This window comes from Monopterus albus, unplaced genomic scaffold (assembly GCF_001952655.1).
Source record: "Monopterus albus unplaced genomic scaffold, M_albus_1.0 scaffold199.1, whole genome shotgun sequence".
NCBI lineage: Eukaryota > Metazoa > Chordata > Actinopteri > Synbranchiformes > Synbranchidae > Monopterus > Monopterus albus.
In genome coordinates, this window is record NW_018128079.1 from 100,121 (window position 1) to 115,241 (window position 15,121).

The window sequence follows — 15,121 nt, forward strand, 5'->3', positions numbered from 1 at the left end:
CACAGAATTTTTGACATTTTTGCAGATTTATTAAAAAAGAAAAACTGAAAAATTTAAGGGGGTCTGAATACTTTCCGTACCCACTGTACATATCCACAGCGCCCACAGGGCCTTTACTGCCTGTTTAAAGCTTCACCGTGAATTTGCACTGTTTTTCTTGTGCTTTTGAATTTTGTAACACTTCCACAAAAGACCCAGAGTTGATCTGTCAAGACTGAAACCCAATCGGGTTAACTGAACCCCCCCACGTGCTATGTTTTCATTCCTTGTGGGGACTTTACATTGACTTACATTTCCTATAGAGTTATCCTAACCTTAGCCATAACCACTACTTGCCTAAGCCTAACCTCAACCTAACCTTAAACCATGTTGCCACCTTAAAATTAAATGATATCCTTGTGGGCACCAGCCTCTGGGCCTATATTAGCCCCAAAATAAGAAAGAGTTTCTATCTGTATATTTTTCCATCAGCAATTTCTCAACTGATTATCCAGAACATCTATTATATGACGATATACAGTATATTAGAGATCATGATCTAAATAATGTTAAACTTGCTCTGTGCAACAAAAAGCAAAATATAAGTAATTGGCACTTTCAAGCCTAAAATGCTGGAAATGGTCATGACAAGTCTGTACCTGTTAAACAGACTGATCACGTGGCTTGCTGCCGAGAGTGAAGCTAAAAGTAAATGCTGAGGCAGAAAGAGAGGTGTGAAGTGAAGACATAAATCAACAGAGAGGGAAAAGAGAGCACAGCATTTCTTTTGTCTACATTTTGTTGTGCTACCTCTGTGTGCTGTTTGTCGGAGGCCTATTATTCCCTTTTGCTGTGTTTAGTTACTGTTGCCTGTTTCAGCATCTCTACCTCAAAGAGCTGAACACTGCCCCTGTGTGTTACTAATCCCCCTTCCGACTCGGTGGCCAGACCACGTGCACGATTGCAGTGGGCATTATGGCCACTTGTGTTTTTCCAGCAGCCCAATCCAAGTAAACGGCTGCTCACACGCCTTTAAATATTAACAGCAGAACATACTGAGGCACCTTAAATGTGATGTCTCTGGACTGTTACTGAAATACTTCTAGAGACATCAAATTTTTAAAAGCATCTAATGAAAAAATAACAAATATTTTAAAGAGCTGCATCCATCTGAGGTATCTGTTTTTGCATGGTGGAGTCCCCTTTGTTGTCTTCTGTCACTTCTGAATCAGATCAGCTGTCCTTGGTGAGAGTGGCAGTGACAAGGAGACAGATGAACAACACTGGCTTCATGTCAACACAGACAATGTGTTGAGAGGAAAAGACATGGCAAAGTTTAGATCAGGACGGCTGTAGCCAGCTCAGGTCGTCTGATCTGTCAGGGAAAGCAAAAAGAGGGGACATCCTTTTACCTTTCATTTGTTACTAACATGAGTTACAGAGCTGAACATCTGATATTCCTAAAAATACATACACGATGATGTTTGAAAAATCCAGAAGGTCATTTAAACCAGCAATATTCTGGCCACTTGGGGGCAGTGGAAACAAACTGCGAACACCATTGTTAATAAAATGGTCTTTATGTACACAACAAACAGATATTGAACATCATTCATTTGAAGTCATGTTTCTGATCAGCTGTTGAGTCTAAAATCCAATATTCACTCTTTTAACTCAGTTTTTCATTTCTACCAGCTGTTTATGTAAACGTGTGGCCCTGTAGCTGTTATTTTTTTCCATATGTTCACCAGCTAAGTCACTGTGTCCATCTGCTGTTCGGTGCTGAGCAGGTAGTGTACAATGGGTGTTTAGAGCTTGTGAGCTAAAAACAGCTGCCTGTGGAGCCAGCGATACAAGAGCAGTGAGAACAAACCAAAACAGTAATGTTGTGACCTGACAGTTGAACTTTGAGCTGAAGTGCCAAAAAGCTTGTTTTCACATTGTTACTTGCAGCAACTTTAACAACACTTACCACTTTGAAGAAGATATTTCTATAATCTTCATAGACTTTTCTAACCATCCAGATGAAAATATACTTGATAAAGAAAGAAAATTCTCAAGTTGTTTTTCTTTGACATATGTGCTTACTCAATCCGTACCGCGTAGACCACAGTTATTTTATTATTATATGTTACTTTATAACATTTTATATCTTTATAGAAAAAAGAGCAAGGGCATTTATCATTTCTAGCTACCCACTGTAGGAAATAGGAAATACAGTCACAACCCTTCTGTCATGCAACAGACATAATGTTTGATCATCCATATGGTTAGAAGAGTATGTAACTGCAGCGTCCCTGTGGGAGTCTAACTGGGTTTCCATCGCACTCCCTTCATTTCCTGTCAGCCCTCTACTGTCTCTTAGCTAATAAAGCCTGTATCATTATGACAGTTACCAGTCATTAATCTGAGCTGCAGTGTTCCTGCAATTCCCCAATCGCTGGTAGAGGTCCATAAACATTATTACAGGCCTTGCTCCCCTTTGTTTGTTCAAGTTAAATTTAAAAATCTTGTTTTATTTATGTAGCTCAATACCACAAATCCTAAATGTTCTCAATCTGTACAGCACATAGCACCATAAATCAAAGTTGTCACATTTTCATGAACACACCCAGCCATCAGAATTATCCATTGTGACCAGTTCCACAAAACAGTGATTTTATATCCTGTGTCACAGCAAAGAAAAATGCTCAGGGATAAGGTTATACACTGTGTATATATATATGGCATAATATGCAACAAAATTATAAAAGATTGGACAGATACTCATTGTTTTATTATTTTATTTGTTTATTTCAGAGTAAGAAGAAAGAAAAGGTTAAATAGCCGTATAATTTGGTAAAGCAGACATTTTTATTATGTTGTTCATCTTGTGCTGAGTGTTTAACAGTGTCTGGTCACTTTAAATTCATGCCTGCCTTATGACATAATAGGTTATTCATCATTATATATATAGCACATGTACTATTCATGTTCATTCACTCATTCCAGACTTTTTATATGGTGTCTAAACTTTGTAAGTGCATTGCAAATGTATGAACAAACTATATCAGAACAGCTCGTTTTTTTCTTAACGTAGGAACAAATCTCTTTAAGTCACATATGGTGTGCTCTCGCATAAAACTTGTCCCAGAACTCAGAACTCACTATTTTTATGGCAGTTTCTCCTCAATTTTTAAAGAAAGTGCGCAGCAGCACCAAGAAACACGAAGAGAGCGATAAACAGAAGGGATAATGCCCCTGGTAGGATGGGATGACATGGAGTCACTATCTAGCTGTTTTATAGTGACAGGTGACAGTGTGCAACAGTGTCCGTGCTTTACATTATATCGTGATCTTCTTCTGCTGGAACAAACGAACCAGAGTGGGTCCTTTGCAGCTTGTATCGGTTTGGATTTTGTCTCTGAAATACGGTAGGTGAATCCTCTCCATTCTGGACTCCCTGTCATAGTAGGGGCACACCTTTAGGTGCTCTGAAATAGATGCTGTGTTGCTGAAGCACCAAGTGTCCACAGGAGAGAACAAGGTGCTGAAGTGCCAAACCTGAAGTCACAGAAAGAGACAGGAAAGAGAGAGAGATAATTGAATGGTCAGCCCTGATCCCAAGGATGCCATTTTTACTTGAATTTTTGTTTTTTGATGGTACTGCATGATGGATAAGAATCTAGTGCTTAAACTTGGCACAGTACTGCACTTTAAAACTGCCCTGACACCTCATACAGTAAATTGTCCTGACAGACACACTGGTTCTTGGCTCACCTTCTGCTTCACCCTCCACTTGGCTCCACCGTGTGAGTAGGTCTTCCTCTCCCAGTGGAGGGTGACCATCCCTCTCTCCTGCAGCAGAGACGAGCACACCTGCCTCATGAGCCGGGACACCAGAGCTAGCTGGGACAGGGACAGACTGTCCAGGAAACTGGCCATGTGGCACAGGACCTCGTACGGCAGTGAGCTCAGAGAGTCCTCCCCTCCTCCTGCCTGACCTCCTCGCTTCCTCTGGTCGGAGGAAGAGCCCACTGAGCTCCTAGATAGCTGCGAGGCTTCACACAGTGAGACTGTGATGGAGGGATGCAGCCTAAGGCAGCCCAGATCTTCACTGGAAACAAAGTTGAAAACTGTGAAGCTGTGTTTTTAAAAGGTGATTTATATTATACTGCCACACATGACTGTAATTTATCTGCAGAGGATTAAGAGGCTTGCTGTTCAGTTCCAGCAATGTAATATTGATGCTACTTGAAGCGCCCCCGTGTTGTTAGACCTGCAGTTACACTTAGCCCCAGGGTGGTTTTGCCCTGCTAAAGATATCCAAAATAAACTCTTGCCTTGGTAGGCAGTCTTTTGTTGTGCCTTTGGCTCTTGTTTTGTTCATGCTTGTGATGGCTTACATTCGTGACACATGCCATGACACATTGTCAGGCAAATACTAGCTGCTTGGTGTTTGTTTACCTCTCACCTACTTTTCACTTCCAAGAACTCTCTAAGGCCTGGGAAAGATTGCAGCTATACAACACAGTAAAATGTTTCTGCTTTGTTTAGAAAAATTCTTAATAGGTGGTGTTGCAATTTCTATTGCTCAACAGTTAGTAATGTATCAAAAGAGCTTTGCACTATAATGCTGTAGGACTTGACGGACAAGTTTTAAAAAGGGGAGGGTCAAAATTGATGCAACACCACACATTTTGTCAAACCTTAGTGCCTACATTACCCACAGTGCAACTCAGCAGTACTTCCGGTGTCATGTTAGCAGCAGGTTTTTGCATGTGTATATGAAAAAGTGACCCCATACCTATAAACAACCTGAAACCTGAAATCTGACACAGACATGTCAACCACTGGGTGGCACTAAAGTTTTTCACATACTACAGTGACTTTAATCACATACCTGATTTAAAATAATACCAGCTGAGGTTATTTCTGCTTTCTAATTATACAAATTTTCCTTTTCCTCATATGAAATTTTTACACTATTGCTAGCTGTGATAGTTTACTTTAATTACAAGAAGCAAGAAAAAAGGTTCATCGGTACCACACAATGATAAAGATAAAATATTAGTTTTATCTCACTTGAAGTTGACAGTGGCTTCGTGTGTGGAGGGCTGAAACCTCTTCTGGCTGTAGGTGCAGCCCAGATACGCCAAGGGGCATCTCTGCTCGAACCATCCATTCACACACATCTGGATGTCACTGTGGACATTCCTGCATATGAAGGCGAACAAGATTAGAAAATTAAATATGATAAAGCTTGTTAAAACTATTTTGGTGAGCTACAATCAATATTAAACTAGAGGATACAGACGACCTGACTGTTAAAGTTTAATCTGGAATTTGTTACCTCTTATGCAAAGGATTTGGATAGAAACAACACAAAGAAACCCCACTTGTAATGTTTGCCATATTCAAGGCGCTGGAACGTGTGTCCACAGAAGAAGGTGAAGGCGGAGCTGGCCTTGTGGTGTCGACTGGTGACACTCTCCACCTGTAGCTGAAGGTGCAGCTCCAGTGGTTTTGCAGCAGTCAGGTCAGCCAGCGACGTGTTTCTCCGGAAAGGAGCAGACAGGAAGTTGTAGGTCTGTGTGCCTTCATCCTGTAACAGACTGTCTGTGCACAGCCTCTCTGCAATGAGGTGACCCCTTTGCTCGTTCTCCAGGGAGCACAGCAGAGAAGCCTGAGGAGCAAGCCAAACGCACCCTGTGATATGTTTGTTATAATTGTGGACAGCGCCATCAAGAATGACCGTAAGTGAAAATCACTGATGGATTAAACAATCCATGATGGCACTGAACTCATCTGAGAAAGTAGTTTAAGTAGTTTAGCTGCCACATCCAAAAATTTCCACCCCGATCATTTTTAGATAATAAACTTGATGTATTATTAAATAAATGTTGTAGGTTAATGTTCTGTTGATTGACAGAACACATTGTTCCACTGATGCTTTTAAAATATTCTGAATCTTCTGAAGTAACAATACAGTGAGATTTTATGGTGTCACCTGAACTTCCTCCCACACTGGCATCTCCTCTGGTGACACCCCCAGGTCACTAGTATCCACAGCCTGGCTTTTCCTCTTGTAGAAACCAGGGTTGCGGATGCGGCCCTGCTTGGCAGTGAAGCTGGTTGGGGTTTTATAGGTTCGCACAGTATTAATTTTCCTTGGCTCCATTTGTCCATAAAAAAAATCCATCTTCTTCTGTTTGCCAGTGAGACAGGAGGAGGATGTGGAGGGACCATTGCAGGCACTGCTCACCTGTGTGCAGGTGCTGGATGCTGTTTCACCCATACAGCTATCTGCTGTGTCTTCTCTTTCTGTCAGCGTGCCCAGGCTTTTACCTCTTCCTTTAGCCGCTCTCTGACCACTGCCAGCAACAGCTGTCCCTGCAGCTTCTCTGCAGCCGCCCATCTCCATACTGAACATGCGTTCCCATACATTGTAGTTTTCTAACGAATCAGCATTCATTACCGGTGCCCTGGCAAGAGCATTCCTCTCCTCCTGAGTTAGCTCCCGCTCATGTTCAACCTCAACCTCAGCCTCATCCTCATCCACATCTTCATCTTCTTGTTCATCAGGAATATGAATGTTATACAAGAAAGAAGGCTCCCATATGTGAGCACGAGCTTTCTTTGCTGCCACTATTTCTGCCTCCTCCTTCTCTAAGGCAGCCTTTTTTTGCCTCTGCTTCTCCTTCTTCCTTTCCTCCTCCCTCCTCTCTTCCTCTTTCTCCTCCTTCTCCACAGTCTGGATGAGCTCAGGAAACAGTTTCCTCATTTTCATGGAGTGAAACAGATGGTCCTGGTCTTTCAGGGCTATGGCTAGGTCCAGACATCCTCCATGCTCTTTTTCTTTCACCAGGTTTTTATGCAGCTCTGTGCTTGGATGAGAATGGGCGTCGTCAGTCGGCCAGCGGTTCCACTCCATGGAGCAACACACCACGCTGGCTGGACACACCTGGAGATGAGCTGCCTGCAAGGAGCGGGCCAGCTGCACCGGGCAGCCATATTCAGCATTTAAGGCTGTAGCAGGAATCACAGTGGACATGCTGTTGCACCCTGGAGGCTCGAGAACGATGACTCTGATTGGATTTAGGAGGCAAAAGGAAAATTAAGAAACAGATTGTCAGAATTAAGAAAAGTCAGGATTTTAAATAGTATACTAATATAACAAATTTCCATATTTTACTTTTCACATTTCACATTTTAAGTTATATACATTAGCAGTTATGTTGCATCTTTGGGTGGTTCACTAATTACAACCATGTGTTGTGCAGCCAGTAGAAGGAATTTTTAAGAGGAGAGCCTAAATTATTTCAGTTTATGAATATATTGAATGAAAAAGATAATAAAACTGCATAACTGTCAAAAGTTAAAACACAATATACTGTACTGTATATGAACAGTGTGGAATGAGATTATTTACCAACCATAAAGCTACTTAAGTGTAAATAAAAGGGACAATCTACATTTGATCTTTCATTTAAAAATTAAAACTGTACCATCCTTCAGATCCCCTTGCAATAATTTTTTTTCTTTTTTTATCTATAGTTGTAGACCCGTCCTGCAAACACAGAGGAAAGTATGAATATCAAAGTCTCACAGTACAACCAGCTTTAAAAAATGCATGTAAATCCACAATGGCAGGATACCAGCAGCGTTCTGTGGCATTTCAGTCAATAAGATCAATGAACTACAGACTGTAGCCTACCGCTGTCGGAGCTGGAAAGGAACATGGTGCTTGCGCTCTGTCTTGTGCTTTAAAGACCCAGTGTTTGTGTATCTGTCAGTGCTATGAGTGTGTTATAAATAGAGCAGAGTACTGACTAAGAAATGTCACACAAGCGGTCATAAACATGGCTTGGGTTACCAGCTCCCTCTGCCACTTTCATCAGGAAATCTGTCTATTTTCCTCTGATTCATAATGTGCTACTGCTGAGAATTGTTTGCAACCTGAAGAGAGCAATATGAGTTGGATTCAACACCCCAAACAGTGTCCTCTAGTGCAGACTTTAGAATCATCAAAGCATAATCAGTGCATGTTTCATGGCAGTCATTTCAGCAGAAGGTTAACTAAGGGGGGTATTTTGCCTGCTGAAGCTGTTTGGTGCTGCTTAGCTAATTTTAACTTGCCAGGTCAAAAAGCTTAGGGACCGAAAGCAATGCTGTAAAACTTGTGAGAGGAAACAACATGTCTGCGGTGGCACCTTGGTAAGACCTTTGTGTAGAGAAGATACCAATGTGAATGTGCTTAAATACTTTGATACTCTATCTTAGGCTGGACGTTTCACAAGAATGTGGAATAGGTACTTTTTAATGTGTTTTATACGAGTGTATTGAAGCCAAGTAACATTTGTATAAGTGCATGAAGGACAAAAGCTATGGCATCATTTTCCTCCAACTGTCTTTTTGTGCTTCTAATTACTTGAGTGGCCTGTGTCGCTGGTCATGACAATATCTATCTGTCTCAACGACTATTGGATGAATTGTCATAGAATTTGGTAGACATTCATATTCCCCTCAGAATGAAATGTAATACTTTTATTTAGACTTTTCATCTACAGTGATACCTTCATAAGGTCAAAACATCCATCCCATCTATCCGTTATTGTTACCACTGTCAGGGACAGCGTGTAAAGCTGCCAATAATGTCGGGGTGAACTCAATTATAGGGCCAGACGAGTAAAGGCAAAACACTGACTCTTTAATAAGAGCACTGGTAACAAACAAACTGTACACAATGCAGGAGTCTGATTCAACATGTATCACTCTCAGGTCTATAATCCAATCCAGGGTCAGAGCCAGCAAACTCACACATCCAAGGTATCCACAAGAAGAACGGTCAGTAAGGGAAGTCTATAAGTCGATGCACAGAATACAAACCAAATCGGAAGGGTTAGGCAGTAATCGGTGGACACAAGGCAATCCGGGGTCAGAGTTAGAATAATAAGCACAAGAAAAAACGCTGGAAAGTCTGAACATGAGTTAGAACAATCTGGCAGCTTCCTGGTGGGAGGAAGCTGCCTATAAATGGGTGTCAACAGGTGCAAACAATTTTCACTGAATAGGGTAAAGTGTCCGTAGCTGAGGTGAGACTGTAACAGGAAGTGGTGTCAGAATAAAAGCACGATACCAGAAGCAGAGAAAACAGAATCTTGACAACCACTTATTCCTGAATAGGGTTACCGAGTGGCTGGACCCAATCCCAGCTGATATTAGATGAGAGATGGAGTCCACCTAGGACAGGTCGACAGTCTATCACAGGGCTGACATGTAAACAAACAACCACATACACTCACTCCTACAGGCAAGTTAGAGTCATCAGTCAACCTAAGCTGCATGTCTTTGGCCTGTGGGAGGAAGCCAGAGCAACTGGAGAGAACCCACGCAGGCACAGGGAGAACATGCAAGCTCCGCACAGAAAGGTGTCGGGTCAGCCGGGGCCTGAACCCAAAACCTTCCTGTTGGGAGGAGACAAAGCTAACCACCATGCTACTCGGTCAAAACATTAATTACTAAATAACAAACCCAAGACTAGTGAGTAGGCAGAGAAAACTTGTTAGGGTTAGAGTGCAAATTAAAGTTTAAAGCTGTATCAATTTTCTGTATATTTCTTGCAGGATTACAAAACTTCTCATTTAAAGTCCTGTAGATATGGTGAGTCAGATTTGTCAGCTATAATTACTGATGTTGAATCATGTGCTATGTCTATGTTGGCTTTCTAGGCAAATCTCTATCCTTCTCTTTGATTATTTCATCTTCACTGGCTCCTCTCTTTATCTTTCTCATCCAGAGTCATCGTTCTCGAGCCTCCAGGGTGCAACAGCATGTCCACTGTGATTCCTGCTACAGCCGGCGCTGCAGGGCTCGGGTGGAGCCCTCCATGAGCTGTGCGCTCATCCCCTGCCGCCTGCACTGTGGAGCTGTCTTCCATCTTTGCAAAGAGGAGGATCACCTGCTGCTCTGTCCTAATGTGAGGGTGCCCTGCTTCAATGCTGAATATGGCTGCCCGGTGCAGCTGGCCCGCTCCTTGCAGGCAGCTCATCTCCAGGTGTGTCCAGCCAGCGTGGTGTGTTGCTCCATGGAGTGGAACCGCTGGCCGACTGACGACACAAACCCACAATGCAACACAGCCCTGCAGGAGAATGTGCTGAAGGAAAGTGAGGGTCAGGGTGATGCATTAGATTTTGCCATGGCCCTGGTGGATCAATCAGACCTTTACCACCGCCTGAAAATGAAGCCCCTCTATCCAGAGATGACGGAGGAAGAAGAGGAGCAGGAAGAAATAATGGAGGAGGAGAAACAGGAGATGGCAATGGGAGGGATTGTCAGTGGTGCTGCAGACTGTAATGCCAAGAAAGGTGAATCATGTAGTGTTGTTTTTAGTCCAAAACAAATACGATAACCAATTAAAAACAAACTAAAACAATGAGACTTCCTTTAACAAGTGTCTCCATACATCTGTTTTTTCAGAAAACGACTTGTGTGAGAATGATGTGGTCAAACTTCCTACACAGAGTAGTGTCGTACAAGACTCAGTCCCCAGCAAAGACAAATACAACCTGTCTGAGATAATGTTCAGCATGGAGAAAGGTGGCTGCGCTGTCGCTCAGGCAGGTCAAGACAATCCCGAACAAAACCCAAGACCTGGTGAGAAGGGGATAGCCCAGAGTGGGAGAGATTTAAAGGAGGCTGAGAGGCAGGATGGTGCAGCTGTTTCTAGAAACTGCCCCCTGCCAGACACAAAAAAGACAGGGCTGGCCCCATGGCAGGAGGGGGTGCTGGAGCGTCTGGGGCAGGAGCTCACTCCTCAGGAATACAACATGTATATGGTGCATCACGGGCGCATGCTGCTGGCTTTCGGACAAATTGAGGCCTGTACCCCGAGGGAGAAAGATTTTGTGTATGGCAGCCTGGAGCCTATTCCAGTCCAGACCCTGCACCCTACTTACAAGGTAATGATTACGCACTTCTTTTGTTTACTGTAAAAACAGAGCTGTTTTTTTAAAGCCTTTTAAAATATCAGTATGCTTCAGTCAAAGTGGCTGCCAGTGACACTCCCCAGCCATTCGACTCTGCCTGTGAGTCCATAAGCCACACATCTCATGCAGTCTCACACTTTTTTTCCCCACTGCACCATTATCTGTAGGTGCCTAATTTTAAAGTGTGGACCTAAAGCTATAGTGTTTGTTTTGGTAGCACTAGTAACCTAGCATGCTCATGATTTTACCTTTGTATTGAACTGATGTCATTTTAATTTGGGAGTAATTTGAGCTTTGAGTAGTGCTTTTTGTCACATTAGCAGTAAGCAGAGTGCTCTACTAGGCTGACAAATTTACTCATTAGTCAGATAACACTGCTTTTGAATTGGAGGCTGCTTATGGTATCAGTTTCATTAGACCCTCTAGGCTGAAAAGACATTGGGCAAATAAGATTTGATTTGATTTGATTTGATTTATTCTTTCAAGCATGTAAAGACAGTTGATATGACAACACACATACTTTTGCACATAATCCAATATCAATTTGCTTATACCTAGTACATGCTTGAATGGAGTAGGAAGAAGTCAGACTTATCCAGTCCTACCCCATGACATCATCTTACCATCATTGGTTTGCAAGCAGTAAATAATTCTCTTCTACACCACAAAATTATAACAGTGTTAACATTCTTACATAATTACTTTCTTAAATAATTTTCTTATACACCACACAATTAATGTACAAAAAAATTATTACAAGGTGTTAACATGCATACACCACACCCACAATATTCCATCTCATTGAGCCTGATCATGCATATATCTTGATTGACACATACCTTTATACAGTATTTATGTTTAAACTCATCAATTCTATTACTATTTTTTATGTCCGCACTTAGATTATTCCATAGTTTTACCCCACTTATGGAAACACAGAATCTTTTTTTGGTTGTACGTATAGCATGAATTTTTAAATTTAACTGACCCCTTAAATTGTATCCCCCTTCCCTTTCATTAAATAGATTTTGAATTCCACCAGGTAATAAATTGTTTCTGGCTTTATACATAAACACTGCAGTCTTATATCAAAACAGAGATCAACAAATTACATCATATTTAATCTGACTTATAATCACTTACCAAAGATGAGTTAACTATGCACTCTTGGCTTCTAATGTGACATAATATATTCACATGTACTTCATTCTGTAAGACCCCTGTTAGCTATCACTACGGGCGGCGGATCAATCTGTACAACACTGCAGTACGGGCTCAGAGTGAGACTCGCAGCGTAGACACGTCTGACCTCAGAGCCAGCGAAGAGGACTGGTTCAGTGATGAAGCAGCAGCCACCCTCCTGGGCTACGCTGAGAAGGAGGTCATGGGTCACAAGGTCAGCCAAACATTTTTGACAGTAAAACAATATAAACTGCACATGAGCAAATAAGGGAAATGAAAGTGGAACACCATTTGTATACAGTACTTTTTAATGTGTCAGGTCATAAAAAAGTTAATAATGTCCAGTGAAAGAGTAGCAGCTGTACTGAGAACATTAATACATCTGAACATGTTTTTTTACTGTTTAAAAGTGTCCATCAAAGGCAAAAATCAAATTTGATATACTGCTTGTAAACCATGCACATGGGTCAGGGTGTTGAAAAATGTGGAATAATAAAGTAAAGTAATAATAAATAAATAAAAACTAGTGGAAACTTTCACCTCTGCCTTTCAGGCAGTCATGGCTTCCATTCATTTTACTACTATACATCAGCTTAAAAAGAAGTATGTCAGAAATCCAAACTGTTTCTCAGCATCTTAAGGGTGCTGTGTGTTTTTCTCTCTCTCTCTTTGGAAGTAGCTTTCTAAGGAACATGAATTCCCCAATAAAAATAAAAAAATAAACAATTTTTAAAAAGATGTTATCAGTGGTATATTTCATGACTAAAACCAGTTTTAGGCCAATGTAGACTGACTTTCATATTGTGTAGCAAAGAAAGAAATCAGCTCCTTCATGCTGTCAGCACTTCTTAACTATGAGTGGAGAAACAGTGGCTTCCTCTTAACTATGAATGGAGAAACAGTGGCTTCCTGGACTGTCTGTAAAAATGATTCATGACTCCGTAAACTATCTAACACACACAAAAACATTTTCATGGTTCTCTAAGTAGAATTAATCAGGTCTCAATTGTTTTCCATGCAGATCAGTGAATCAAAAACATTTGATGGAATTTATGTTGATGTGGGAACACAGACACACTCATTCCGCTCATCCCCATTTAAAAAGACAACGACCCTGGAGCAGGTGATGGTGGACAAACCACTGAAGCTCCACCTGCAGCTGCAGACAGAGAGTGTGAACAGCAGACACAACAGAGCCAGCAGTGTCTTCACCTTCCTCTGTGGTCACACCTTCCACCGCAGGGAGTTTGCCACACATTACAGGTGTGTGTGAATACTACTGACGTGGTTGTGTTTGAATTTTAGTGTGACCTCCGCTGACCTGCTATGTGACATTTTCAGCAGTTTGTCCCTCTTCTCTCCTTTCAACTATGCCTTCACTGTATAATACATTTTCCCCTATGTGCTGATTTTGTACCCTAACTCCCCCTTTTTTGTATCTTTGGTTGAGGACAGAGGTTTTTAGCTGTTGCCTTAAAGGTGCATTAACTAAGATTTTACTGTGTGATAAATCCAGTGAAAATGCGACAGAACGTGGTGTCTCTATAGAATTAGAGCAGATCCTGTACTTATGCTCATTTGTCCACCACCCACAATATGCTTACAAGTGAGTGCCTTTTTTCCTGGTTGCGGGATAAAGGCACAAAATGTGAGGTGTGTTTAATCAACATATTATTCATCTTCTCCTTTTCAGAAATGTCCACAGTGACATCCAGATGTGTCTGAGTGGATGGTTTGAGCAGAGATGCCCACTATCATATCTGGGATGCACCTACAGCCAGAGGAGATTTCAGCCTTCCACACATAAAGCTACTGTGACCTACAAGTGAGCACAACTCACATCCATTATTTAATATTTTCACAACTTGAATTTTCTATGTTTTACAATAATGTATTAAAAGCATTATGAATACAATGTGTTAATGTGAAAGGGATTGCTTACCCCCACCACACACACAACAGTCAGCAGCTGAGGAGTTTCAACTTGCGTCCAACCCTTGTAACCTCAGTTGATGAAAGCTCCCAGGCACCCAGGGGCTCAGTGGGCTCTTCCTTCGACCAGAGGAAGCGAGGAGGTCAGGCAGGAGGAGGGGAGGACTCTCTGAGCTCACTGCCGTACGAGGTCCTGTGCCACATGGCCAGTTTCCTGGACAGTCTGTCCCTGTCCCAGCTAGCTCTGGTGTCCCGGCTCATGAGGCAGGTGTGCTCGTCTCTGCTGCAGGAGAGAGGGATGGTCACCCTCTGCTGGGAAAAAAAGACCTACTCACGTGGAGGAACCAAGTGGAGGGCCAAACCTGTGAGATATACAAACTGATACATTCAACTCATCCATCATTTCAGGCTTTTACAACCATGAATCCACTACTAACTGTTTCTCTTTCTCTCCTCCTGACTCCTGTTTCTCGCCAGGTATGGGAGTTCAGTCACCTCTTCTCCCCAGTGGATTTATGGCACATGGTGGACACCCCTCCTATATCTGCTCATTTAAAAGTTTGTTCTTACTATAAGACCTTTCTGCACATAGAGCCTGTTCCTCTCCCCAGCATGAGCGAGAAACAGGGGCGCAGCCAGGAGAACTGGAGCCTCATCAACCATTTCACGGGAAACAGATGGCAACAATGAAGAAAACATTTTATTCAACCTGCTGTGTCTACTTTAAATAATTTAGTCATATATTATTTGCAGTGATGACTAGATTATTCTGCACAAGTGTATGGATGTGTTTTGATCAGCACGTCACAAAGCATTACACAGAACAAATAAAATCAGCCTGAACTTGTGCAGCTTTTCTTTTTTCATGATCTGTTATATTCACATTACAGCAGTAAATCAAGGGTCTTGCATCGCCTTGGAGGTAATAAAAAGAATGTGACATCTCAGAGTAGTGTTATTAGGGCAGATGGCAAGTTTCCCCCAGATGTAGATCCATATAAGTTAACATAATGGCTGTTCTTAGCTACATTATGTGACACTCAGAGACAAGTGTTTGAGAT

At 42.0% G+C, this 15,121-nt stretch overlaps 2 protein-coding genes across 2 annotated transcripts; one reads left to right on the forward strand and one right to left on the reverse strand.

Annotated features, from left to right (window-relative positions):
• Nucleotides 1-2,827: 2,827 nt before the first annotated feature.
• LOC109970463 (F-box only protein 40-like) lies at nucleotides 2,828-7,012 on the reverse strand. Its single transcript, XM_020618030.1, has 5 exons — nucleotides 5,969-7,012; nucleotides 5,358-5,644; nucleotides 5,044-5,175; nucleotides 3,739-4,075; nucleotides 2,828-3,522 (listed from the first exon to the last, which is right to left on the reverse strand). Exons 1-5 carry the CDS (start codon nucleotides 7,010-7,012, stop codon nucleotides 3,304-3,306), a joined length of 2,019 nt encoding a protein of 672 aa, XP_020473686.1. The 3' UTR covers nucleotides 2,828-3,303.
• A 2,601-nt stretch (nucleotides 7,013-9,613) lies between these two features.
• Nucleotides 9,614-14,760, forward strand: LOC109970464 (F-box only protein 40-like). The gene is made up of 9 exons (XM_020618031.1): nucleotides 9,614-9,621; nucleotides 9,758-10,124; nucleotides 10,287-10,325; nucleotides 10,438-10,919; nucleotides 12,163-12,342; nucleotides 13,150-13,391; nucleotides 13,822-13,953; nucleotides 14,091-14,424; nucleotides 14,538-14,760. Exons 1-9 carry the CDS (start codon nucleotides 9,619-9,621, stop codon nucleotides 14,748-14,750), a joined length of 1,992 nt encoding a protein of 663 aa, XP_020473687.1. The 5' UTR covers nucleotides 9,614-9,618; the 3' UTR covers nucleotides 14,751-14,760.
• Nucleotides 14,761-15,121: the final 361 nt, after the last annotated feature.